The sequence below is a fragment of the Saimiri boliviensis genome, chromosome 11 (assembly GCF_048565385.1).
Source record: "Saimiri boliviensis isolate mSaiBol1 chromosome 11, mSaiBol1.pri, whole genome shotgun sequence".
In the NCBI taxonomy this organism is placed as follows: Eukaryota; Metazoa; Chordata; class Mammalia; order Primates; family Cebidae; genus Saimiri; species Saimiri boliviensis.
The window spans coordinates 75,677,062-75,689,666 of NC_133459.1; the positions used below are offsets into that span (position 1 = coordinate 75,677,062).

Here is a 12,605-nt window from a genome sequence, read left to right on the forward strand (position 1 = left end):
CTTTGGAAATTTATTTTAGTAACAGTACATTCAGGAATTAACATTATTCTTTATCCACTTTGGCTAGGCTATTTGGGCAGGACTAAGTTGCTGTATTTAATGCCAGTTTAAAAGTAAACCGGTGTGAGGTGGGAGGATCGCTTAAGCCCAGGAAGTTGAGGCTCTAAGACTTTGTCTCAAAAAAAATTTTAAAAAGTAAACCTAATTAATAACAGATGTATCTTGCCCACAGTTTCTTGGGGACATTATATAGATGATATGATTTAAATGAATAAAGTTCCAAGTTATTAATCTCTAATTTCTTTTCTAAAATTAACTGGGGTTCGTATTTTGTGTAGTTATACTTCCTGTGAAGAGTAGTACATATTTGCAATAGCAGTATTAGCAGGCAACTCTGAAGTCTGTATGATAGATGTTACTGTTTTGGCGGAAACAGAAGACTTTGAGATTCTTTTATGTTGATGTCTAGGAACAGATTTAGTTCTTAAAAACAAATCAGGAATTTTTGTGGCTTTATTGAAAGCATTGCTTCACATATTTCAGATATGTGTTTAGGTGTCTTCCTAATCTATGTTTTTACAGAATGAACTCACATAATCTTGGGTCTGGAATATTTATTTACCAAACATTTAATTTCCTAGTATATATCAAACATGGTATAAGACACTAGAGAAATAAAGATGAAAATTTCATCTCTGTCTTTAAGCAGTGCAGAGTCTAGTTTTGGAAAAAGGCATTAAAAATTACACAGTACAGTGGAGTAAATACATAATAGCATGTTTATAAAGTGCCATGGGAACACCAAAGAAAAGCATGTGATCATTCATGGAGCAGGGCTCAAGGGAATGTGTCACAGAAGGAGTGACACTTAAAAAAAGGTGGTCTTCTAGGGACACAGTTGAGAAAGAGCATTCCAGGCGGAGGGAATGCACCAATCAGGGTGTACACTGGATCCTGTTTAGGGAACTACAAATTCTTTGATATGTCTTGGGAACACAATATATGTGGGAGAGTGGTGGGAAATGAACCTAGAGAGCTGGGCAGGATGTAAATTATGAAGGTCCTTGCTTTGTACCTTTAGGCAAAAGGGAGCCATTGAGGATTATAAGAAATCGTAATCAAATCTTTTTTTTTTTTTTTTTTTTTGAGACGGAGTCGTGCTCTGTTGCCATGTGCGAGGCTGTAGTGCAGTGGCACGATCTCGGCTCACTGCAACCTCTGCCTCCCAGGTTCAAGCAATTCTCCTGGCTCAACCTCCCAAGTAGCCAGGACTGCAGGCGCAGGCCACCACGCCCGGCTAATTTTTGTATTTTTAGTATAGATGGGGTTTCACCATGGTGGCCAGGATGGTCTCGATCTCTTGACCTCGTGATCCACCCGCCTCGGCCTCCCGAAATGCTGGGATTACAGGCGTGAGCCACTGCGCCCAGCCTATAATCAAATTTATGGGTTTTAAGAAGTCTGGAAGTGTGGCTGGCACAGTTTAAATATTTTATCCATTTTTGTTGCTGCTCCTTAATAAGATTTTATTGAGTCACTGAGACATCCTTTAAGGGAAAATTAGAGATTTTGCCAGTTTGGTGCTGACTGCACAAAATCTCTGGCGGAGAATAGGAAAAGCTGTCAAGTAAAACCTCTTGATCACTAGAGAGATGTTATTCTTCTTTTTTGGTAAGCAGCCAGATAGAACATTTAGAAATACTGAATGAACTTGGCAACAAGAAGAAATACCTTGGCCTAGCATCTTACATTAAATGTCAGCTTCAAGTTGAAGCTCTAAGACCTTGTCCTCTCCCTTTCCTGCAGAATCATTGTGGTTGGAGGATAAACTCCCTGAGGGTTTATTTTTAGGGAATGATATGAATTGCCAGCTTAATTTGTATACTCAGACATCTAAATATAAAGAGTACAAATTGTACAACATATGAGAAATTTGGCTTAGTGATTTTCTGCCATGTGTTAAGGCTCATAATCTTAATTTCAAAGGGTTTACTAATACTACAAAATGAAACTTAACTGGTATAATGCAAGTTAAAGTAGGTTCAGAGAAGAAAGCAATATGATAAAAATTGTTGGGGGTCCCAGAAACATGAGAAATTGCTGCTGTTTGCCTTTGCCTGTTTCATGTTGAAGTTATATCTTAACAGCTTGGATTTTTATGTCCAGGACCATCACTGCCCAGGTGAGGCCTTTGTGTGATTTAGACAAAAGGCCATCCATGTAAGCCCCTTGGGAAGGGCACCTTTATGCTAAGAAGGTCCACTTTCCTTCGGGAAAATGCAGGTCTAGTATTTGGGCTGGACTTCTGCCCCCACCTATTCCCTTGGCATGGGACCTTTGTGTAATATACCTTGTGTCCCTGCTCAAGTATCTGTAACTGCAGACCTAATCTTAATGACTTCTTTTTTTTTTTTTTTTGAGACAGAGTTTCACTCTTGTTACCCAGGCTGGAGTGCAATGGCAGGATCTTGGCTCACCGCAACCTCCACCTCCTGGGTTCAAGCAATTCTCCTGCCTCAGCCTCCTGAGTAGCTGGGATTACAGGCACGTGCCACCATGCCTAGCTAATTTTTTGTATCTTTAGTAGAGATGGGGTTTCACCATGTTGACCAAGATGGTCTCGATCTCTTGACCTCGTGATCCACCCGCCTCAGCCTCCCAAAGTACTGGGATTACAGGCTTGAGCCACTGCGCCTGGCCTAATCATAATGACTTCTTGCTCAACTTTGTGTAATCTAATCACTTTGTTCTTCTTTAAATGAAAGTGGTGGGCATGGGGGTTTGGGGGAGAGGTTGTAGAAAATGGTGTCACTCATCTAAAGTGTTTGAATGGTTCCTACTCCCTTTCCTTCTATTTCTCAGTTTGCATTGGCAGCTATACTTCCCAGTTAGGAATCACAGTTGTTGTGTTGGTCAATCATAGTATATAAAAGTTTTGATAAACAGGAAACACCAGAGACAACTATTGTCGAAATCTTCTTTTGGGTGATATCAGGCTGTTTTGTACATATATTACCATTTCACATAGGTGAAAGTTTGTAAGTCATCACATATCAGGAATTTTGACGAGTTCTCCTTTGTTTTAAATTCTTTTTACCACCTCATCATATATAACTTTTTTTTCTTTTTTAGAGTAACAGGGTCTCACTCTGTTGCCCAGGCTGGAGTGCAGTGGCATGATTCTAGCTCACTGTAGCCTCATACTCCTAGGGTCAAGTTATCCTCCTGCCTCAGCCTCCTGAACAGCTGGAACTACATTGTACACACTACCATGCCTGAATAATTTTTTTATGTAGAGACAGAATTTCGCTATGTTGCCTGGGCTGGTCTTGAACTCTTGCGATTAAGTGGTCCTCCTGCCCCAGCCTCCCAAAGCACCAGGACTACAGACATGAACCATTGCTCCTGCCCCAAGTTTTCTTTTCTTTGTTTCAGTGGATTTTATTTTCTCTTTTCAATATTGAGGCACATTGAGGTTAAAAATCAAGAAAATATCTTAACTACCTTAGTTTTTCACTTTCTGAAATTATATTGTTTTTGATTTTTATATTCAACTTTGTTCTTTCTCTCAAATTATACTGTAGCATTTTAAAACAAATCAGAAAATGAAAATTATTCAAAGTATGTATGGGCAGATAGTCATACAGAATAAACAAAGAGCAGCAGTGGTTTCCTAGACTTGATTATTTAAACAAATTATAACAGACTCTGTTTGGAAATAGCTTGTCTTGTTAACAGCAGAAGCTTTTCCATTTTTAATAAAAACATAGAAAGGACAAGGTTCCAAGTCATATTTAAACTGCTGAGTATCACCTGGAGAATAGCTGTTGACATAGAAGTCAGATGGCAGAGACAATTGGCAGGCTTCCTTTTCTAGCTGGTATTATAAAATCTACAGTGGACAGCCTGGATTTTAAAAGAAGAGTGACATCTTTGGAATCTCTGCTAGAATCTGCTGAGGTTAAAATAGACCCAGTGTTTTCTAAGTGTCAGAAAATAGAATGTGCCTAGGGATGGCAAAAATGAGGTGTAGAAAACCCACTTGGATTGGTCTAAGGAAATAGATCCAGTCCTGAAATCACAAGTTCCAGAACTTCTAGTTTTCTTTCAAACTTTTAAAGCAAATCCTGTTTTGGAAAAAACTCAAGTAATATGTGAATTATGAGATTGCAAAAGAAGGAGTAAGGCTTGAATCCAGTCAGATTTTTGGCCTAGAATATATAACAATTGAGTTAAGAGTAAACATTGTAGTTTTTTTTTTTTTTTTTTTTTTGAGACGGAGTTTCACTCTTGTTACCCAGGCTGGAGTGCAATGGCGCGGTCTCGGCTCACCGCAACCGCCGCCTCTTGGGTTCAGGCAATTCTCCTGCCTCAGCCTCCTGAGTAGCTGGGATTACAGGCACGCGCCACCATGCCCAGCTAACTTTTTGTATTTTTAGTAGAGACAGGGTTTCACCATGTTGACCAGGATGGTCTCAATCTCTTGACCTCATGATCCACCCGCCTCGGCCACCCAAAGTGCTGGGATTACAGGCTTGAGCCACCGCGTCCGGCCTAGAAAGATTTTTAAGATGAAAAGTTTTAGGTGCTTTAAAAGGATTGATTAAGCATTATCTGAAAACAATTATAATTTAAACTTGGAAGGTAAATACTTAAAACATAAAGTCTGATCTCATCAAACATAAAGTAGGAAAAAAATATGTGTATGGTTATTTTTGGTAAATAGGAGTGAACCTTGTACCAATTGTGGTGTATTCTCTCTTCTGCTTGTTGTAGAGCTTGGAATATAATTGGTTGTACAACTTTTGATTTTAACATTTTATTGAAACTAAATTGATGCTTTGAATAAAAGAAACCTCAACACTTCCTGTGTAGAGTCACAAGTTGTATTTTCTGATACTGAGAGGTTTTAAACAGAATTTGAAAGCTTTCTAGTAAAGGTAATAAATTTTATTTTTGGAAAAATTGCAAAATGGAAATTTGGGTGAATGAAAGCCAAGGAGACTTCTGTTTTTTTTCTTTCTTTTTTCTTTCTTTCTTTTTTTGGTGGGGGGAGGGTAGAGACAAGGTCTCACTCTCACATCCAGGCTGGAGTGCAGCGGTGCAGTCACAGCTCACTGCAGCCTCAAACTCCTGCAGTCAAGCAATTTTCCTGCCTCAGCTGCCTGAGCATATGCCACACACCTGGCTTTTGCTTTTTCTTTTTTTTTTTGGAGAAGAGGTCTCACCGTGTTTCCCAGGCTGGTCTCAAAACTCCTGGACTCAAATGATCCTCCTGCCTCAGCCTCCGAAAGCACTGGGATGATGACAGGCATGAGCCACCTCAGCCAGCTGGTTTCATTTTAAAGAAGATAGTGTCTGGCAAATTTAACAGATTGAGAATCAAAATAAGAAAAATCTATATATATTTTATTTTTTGGTCTTTTCATACTTGAAGTTTATCACTTGAAGAAAAATTTTGAAGTGGATCACTTGTTTTCTGCATTATAGTCACATATGTAAACAGTAAGTTATTTGTTTGAAAATTTAACGTTAGCAATTAGATTCCTGATAATAGTACATGAGGATATTCATACTGGCATTCCGAATGACAGGTATTGCTAACAGCCTGTCTTGGTTCATTTCCAAAGAATTTGAACTTTTTCAACCTTTTAAAATTTGGGGGTCACTCATATTTGACCCTCAGGTAAGCAGAGCAAACATGAGGGACCCAGATCTTATTGTTTTTGGCCATTCAGTTTTTGAAGTAGGCCTTATTAAAGCCTGAAGAAGTCACAGGTATCTTCTTGGATTGTTTTTTGTTGTTGTTTTTGAGATGGAGTCATGATCTGTCCCCTGACTGGAGTGCAGTGGTGTGATCTTGGCTCACTGCAACCTCCACCTCCCGGGTTCAAGCAGTTCTTGTGCCTCAACCTCCTAAATAGCTGGGACTTACAGGCATGCATTTGGCTAATTTTTGTATTTTTTCAGTAGAGATGGGGTTTTGCCGTGTTAGCCAGACTAGTCTCAAACTCCTGACCTCAGGTGATTTGCCCACCTCAGCCTCCCAGAATGCCGATATTACAGGTGTGAGCCACCACACCCAGCCTTGAATTGTTTAATTGATCAGCTTATCACAAGTGACAGGCCACACATTTATGTTAATAATTTAGTTGATTAAAATGAACCTACAAGTTCTTTCTAATTTGGGCAAGACCACTTACAAATAAATTGCTGTGTTTCAAACTAGCTGTGATAGGTTCTGATTTTACCATGTAAGTTGATAATTCAACTCTGGTTATTATTTACTGGAAAGCCCTTTTAATCAAAAATTAAGCTTAATTCCTTTTTAAATAAAAAATGAAGATTTGCTTTATAATACTCTCTATTTGTCAGAGTTTCAGATTCTGGTAAACAATGGATACTAACTTTTCATTTTAGACACTAATAGTCTGAATAAAGACTCAGGGAAAAAATCAAAATCAAGCTATGGGATGTGAAATACTGCAATGACATGGAATATCACTTTCTGAACTTTTCATCTTTTACTTTTAAGATAAAGATACAGATACCACCATGAAGGGGAATGTGGATGACTTTGGCCTGCGAGACACCTTGAGCGTCGCATCCACGGATTCCTTTGCTTCAGCTGCAGAGGTAGGACGTGTGTTTTCCTAATGAGTATTTCTGTTCCTTTTTGGTGGAAAGATCAGTCTTGTCATTATACTGTAATTCAGTTCAGTCACTATTTAGCATCTGCCATGTGGTAGGTACCAGGATATAAAAATGAATAAATATAACATGAAAATAAGCTCCTACGGGAGCTTACAGTCTTCTTAAGGAGATGGACCTATAAACACATGGTTTAGATGGGCACTTTCATATGCTGTAGACTACAGGTGAGGCATATAAATTATTATGTTAATGGAAAGAAATTTTTCAGCTTATATCAAAAGTTTTAAAGATGTTGTCTCTTTAGTTCAGAAATCATACTTCTAGATTTTTGTTCTAAGAAAGTGATCAAAGATTATATATATATAAATATTGACTGTTGGCCAGGTGCAGTGGCTCATGCCTGTAGTCCCAATACTTTGGGAGGCTGAAGTGGAAGGATTGCTTGAGCTCAGAAGTTTGAGACCAGCCTAGGCAACATAGTGAGACATTGTCTCTACAAAAAATTTTAAAAATTAACCAGATGTGATGGTGAGTAGCCTGTAGTTCTGGTAACTCAGGAAGCTGAGTTGGGAGGATCCCTTAAGCCCAAGAGGTTGAGACTGCAGTGGGCCATGATTGTGCCACTGCACTCCAGACTGGGTGACAGAGCAAGATCCGGTCTCAAAAAAAATAATTTAAAAAAATACACACACACACACACACACACACACACACACTGTGGCATTTTAGTAACAATGAAAAACTGAAAAAAACAATCTAATGCCAAATTATGGTATATTTGTAATTAGAAATATAGAGCTGTAAACATGGTTCCAGTAGTTTTAATGACATGAGGGAACATAAGTGAAAAGAGTAGTATGTAAAGTTTTATATAGATTGTATGATTATAATTTTGTAAAAAGGAAACAAAAACATGCATGATATATAAGAATACAGGCAGAGGACAAAAGCCTAGTTATAAATAAACAGTAGTGATAACTGAATTATTAATCTGTGGGTAATTTGTTTTTCACTGAGATTTAAATTTTGTACCGAAAGAGACTGCTTGTAAAGAGGTCATCTTTTGTTTTTATTTTATATTAAAACAGCTTTAAAAATTACATGTGGCCAATTTTATCTCAGAATATTTGCATTTTTACAGTAGATTTTGGGTATTATAATTTTAGGTGCTCTTTTTTTTAATATAAATAGTATTATGCATCTAGCTGGGCATGGTGACTTATGCCTGTTATCCCAGAACTTTGGGAGGCCGATGGGGGCAGATCACCTGAGGTCAGGAGGTTAAGACCAGCCTGGTCAACCTGGTGAAATCCCGTTCCTACTAAAAATTCAAAAATTAGCAGTGTATGGTGGTTCATGCCTGTAATCACAGTTATTCAGGAGGCTGAGGCACAAGAATCTCTTGAACCTGGGAGGTGGAGGTTGCAGTGTGCCAAGATCATACCACTGCACTCCAGCCTGGGCAACACAGTGAGACTCTGTCTCACAAACACATGCACAAGAATAGTATTAAAAAAAAAAAAAAAAAGAATAGTAGTATTACATATCTGTAACTGATGTATGAATTTTATCTCTGGGACGGAAGCTTTAGATACTCCAATACCTGTACCTTAAACCTTGTTTCTGCCTTTTTAAAAGCAGTGCTGATTTATATCTTTTATCCTCCCAAGGTTTTTCTGTATGTGTATATTTCAACCATCACTAACAGTATCATCTTCTAATTGTTTACATTGAAAAAAATATTTTTCCACCTATAAGTTTTCAGTAGACAGAATATATCTACTTGTTCAATGGGAAAGCTGTTTCTTCTTCCTTTTGCTGTTTGTTATATACATGTTTATTTTTCTGTTCTGTAGATGCTATGTCCTAGATGTTTTGTAAGGAGAAAAATTGCTATACACTTTGCACTTTTTTCCATTGTTAGGAACAGTGTACCTAATTGCTCTAAAGTGTTTTTTTTCTAATATGCAACTTTAAAAAATATTTTGCTAAGTGTTCATTATACTCACTTTAAATTTATTGTTTAGTAAGATTTAATAAAAATTATTAAATACTTGTGGAAAACAAAATGTATAAATATACACAAAAAGGACTCAATATTCAAGAAATACCCTCTTAGAATGCTTCCATGGTATAAATGTATGGTCTCAGAATGTAAATATTCCAAGATAAATTCTCTTATAAGAAATGTTTGGCCGGGCGCGGTGGCTCACGCCTGTAATCCCAGCACTTTGGGAGGCTGAGGCGGGTGAATCACGAGGTCAAGAGATCGAGACCATCCTGGTCAACATGGTGAAACCCTGTCTCTACTAAAAATATAAAACATTAGCTGGGCATGGTGACGCGAACCTGTAATCCCAGCTACTCAGGAGGCTGAGGCAGGAGAATTGCCTGAACCCAGGAGGCAGAGGTTGTGGTGAGCCGAGATTGCACCATTGCACTCCAGCCTGGGTAACAAGAGCGAAACTCTACCTCAAAAAAAAAAAAAAAAAAAAAGAAAGAAAGAAATGTTTGTTGCCGGGCACGGTGGCTCATGCCTGTAATCCCAGCACTTTGGGAGGCCGAAGTGAGTGGATTGCATGAGGTCAGGAGTTCGAGACCAGCCTGGCCAACATGGTGAAACCTGGTCTCAAAAAAAACAAAAAAGAAATGTTTGTTAATTATTTTTAACTGTGTGCCAAGCACTTAAAATTAAATTAGGGAAAACTATTTTCTTTTTTTTTTTTTTTTTTTTTTTTGAAATTGAGTCTTGCTCTGTCGCCCAGGCTGTAGTGCAGTGGCACAATCTTGGCTTGTGGCATCCTCCGCCATCCAGGTTCAAGTGATTCCTCTGCCTCAGCCTCCTGAGTAGCTGGGACTACAGGCGCATGCCACTACACCCGGCTAATTTTTTTGTGTGTGTATTTCAGTAGAGATGTGGTTTCACTGTGTTGTTCAGGATGGTCTTGAGCTCCTGACTTCATGATCTGCCTGCCTTGGCCTCCCAAAGTGCTGGGATTACAGGTGTGAGCCACTGCACCTGGCCAGAAAACTGTTTTAATGAAGAAAGTTACTGAATTAATAAATTAGAACTCTTTGGGAAGTTAAACAGTTTTTGATCATTTGAAAACCTGTTCAGTATTACGAGAAAGATTTCTTGCCTAGTTAGATCAAAAGAATTTCTGGAATAGGTTTTTCTGTAAGCTAGATCAATCATTTGTGGAAGTGATTAACAAGATTTTCCTATATAAGCTTTGCCAAACATTGGTTTGGAACCATAGATGAAAAGTTTTTTTTTTTGTTTTTTTTTTTTTTTTTTTAATTATAGCTTTCTTGACATGTAATTCACATGCCATAAAATTCACCCTTTTAAAGTATACAGTTCAGTGGTTTTTTAGTACATTTATATAGTTGCACAGCCAGCACTACTTTCTAATTTCAGAATATTTTTATTACCCTAAATACAAACCCTTACCCATTAGCAGTCACTCTCCAGCTCCCTTTACCCCCCAGCCGTTGGCACCCAATAACCTACCTTCTGACCATGAATTTCCCTTATTCTGGACATTTCTTCAAAGTGGAATCATACCATGTGATATGTTGTATTTGGCTTTCCTTCACTTAGCATAATGTTTTCTTTCAAGTTCTGAAAAATCTTTTTAATGTTAGGATACCTTCACATTTTACTCCTAATGTTTCCATCTGTTAAAGATATTGTCATTTAATAGGTAGAAACTAATATTGCAGAGAGCAGTTTTTAGCTATAGATTCCATTTTTTAAAGAATTACCACTCTGCAATGTATACATGTGTTTAACAGAGAAATCACAGGCTTCTCTATAAAAAGAAAATTTTATTTTAAAAAGTATTTTTTTAAAATAGAGATGGGGTCTTGCTATGTTGCCCAGGCTGGTCTCAAACTCCTGAGCTCAAGCAGTCCTCCCACATCAGCCTCCCAAAGTCCTGGGATTACAGGCGTGAGCCACTGTGTCTAGCTGAAAATATATTTTTTGTAATTTAGATATCTCTACTTGTACTCTAAATGGAACCTTAAAAAGCTTTTGCTATATCCACCACTCTGATTTGACAGGTCTTGTTTATAGCAATCCAAAAAATATACCAATAATAATATACAAAGCAATAAAGATAAATATTTAGGATAATTATAGCCTGAAAAGGGAGGGAGGGCTATATCTATCATTTAAAATTTTTCTTCTATGAAAGTATGAAGGCATGTCTGGGCATGGTGGCTCACGCCTGTAATCTTAGCACTTTGGGAGGCCAAGGTGGACAGATCACCTGAGGTCAGGAGTTGAGACTAGCCTGGCCAAAAATGGTGAAACCCCATCCCTACTAAAAATACAAAAATCAGCCAGCATGGTGTTGTGTGCCTGTAATCCCAGCTAGTCAGGAACCTGAGGCAGAAGAATTGCTTGAACCCGAGAGGTGGAGGTTGCGGTGAGCCAAAATCAAGCCACTGTTCTCCAGACTGTGCAACAGAGTGAGACTTTGTCTCAAAAAAAAAAAAAAAAAAAAAAAAAAAAAGTATGAAGTCTTGATTGGGACTGAAAGATCTATTCCCAAGATAACTCACTCTGCTGAATAGAAAGTCGGTGTTATCCATTGACAGAGGACCTAAGTTTCTCACCACATTGACTTTTCTATAGGACTATTTGAGTATCTTTACAACATGGCACCTGGCTTCCCAAAGAGGGAGTAACCAGGAGAGGGCAGGGTGGAAGTCATGACTATTTTGACCTATCCTCAGAAATCTCATTCTGTCATTTCCACAATGTACTGTTGGTTACACAGGTTAGCCTTACTCAGTGTGGGATGGGTTGTGAGTAGCCAGGGTGAAAGAATCATTGAAGACCAATTTAGAGGGTGGCTGTTGTAAGTTCCTATTTTCTGTTAGGGGATATAGATAGGCAACAGCCTGCTTTAACTGTAAGTCTTATTTGTAATTTTAGGTGATTGATTTGAAAGGAAAATGTAAACATGTATAAAATGGTCCACTTTGAAATAGAACTTAGCCTGTTTCATGTCCCTGCTTGTAATAATCTTGAGACTTCAGACATTTCATTCGTGATCATTCAGAGGACCTGGTCTGGATTAAGGCTTTTAAAAAATGTTGCTTCACATTTAACAAAGTCTTTACATGCCAAGGGAGATAACGTTCAGTCCATCTTGTACCTCATGGGGCCCAAGAGAAGTGATATAGGATGTTTGAAATCTTTAGCTAATCCCCAAACACTTGTTTTCACTGGTTGATCTCGTATGTGGGAATTACCTATTTTTATTGTTGCTGTTGTTGACTTGTTTGATTTCTTTCTTTCATTTTTTTTTTTTTTTTTTTTTTTGAGACAGAGTTTTGCTCTTGTCACCCAGGTTGGAGTGCAATGGCACAATCTCAGCTCTCTGCAACCTCCAACTCCTGGGTTCAAGTGATTCTCCTGCCTCAGCCTCCTGAGTAGCTGGGCTTACAGGCACCCACCACCACACCCAGCTAATTTCTGTATTTTTAGTAGAGATGGGGTTTTGCCATATTGGCCAGACTGGTCTTGAACTCCTGATCCACCCACCTCAGCCTCCCAAAGTGCTGGGATTACTGAGCCACCGCACCTGGCCTTGTTTGATTTTTTTTTTTTTTTTTTTTTTTTAGAGATGGAGTTTCGCTCTTGTTACCCAGGCTGGAGTGCAATGGCGCGATCTCGGCTCACCGCAACCTCTGCCTCCTGGGTTCAGGCAATTCTCCTGCCTCAGCCTCCTGAGTAGCTGGGATTACAGGCACGTGCCACCATGCCCAGCTAATTTTTTGTATTTTTAATAGAGACGGGGTTTCACCATGTTGACCAGGATGGTCTCGATCTCTCGACCTCGTGATCCACCCGCCTTGGCCTCCCAAAGTGCTGGGATTACAGGCTTGAGCCACCGCACCCGGCTGATTTCTTTTATGGTCATGGTCATGTTTAT

The 12,605-nt window shown here is 38.7% G+C and overlaps 1 protein-coding gene across 10 annotated transcripts in view; it reads left to right on the forward strand.

Annotated features, from left to right (window-relative positions):
- The window catches only part of MIGA1 (mitoguardin 1), a 93,505-nt gene that overhangs the window by 45,018 nt on the left and 35,882 nt on the right, over positions 1–12,605 (forward strand). For all 10 annotated transcript variants that reach the window (XR_012512460.1, XM_074381053.1, XM_039474495.2 and 7 more), the window contains exon 8: positions 6,536–6,636. Coding sequence is in view for 9 of the 10 variants with exons in the window: in XM_074381053.1 (XP_074237154.1) it covers positions 6,536–6,636 (101 nt within the window). In the remaining variant the exon portion in view is untranslated. The remainder of the gene's footprint in view (positions 1–6,535; positions 6,637–12,605) is intronic.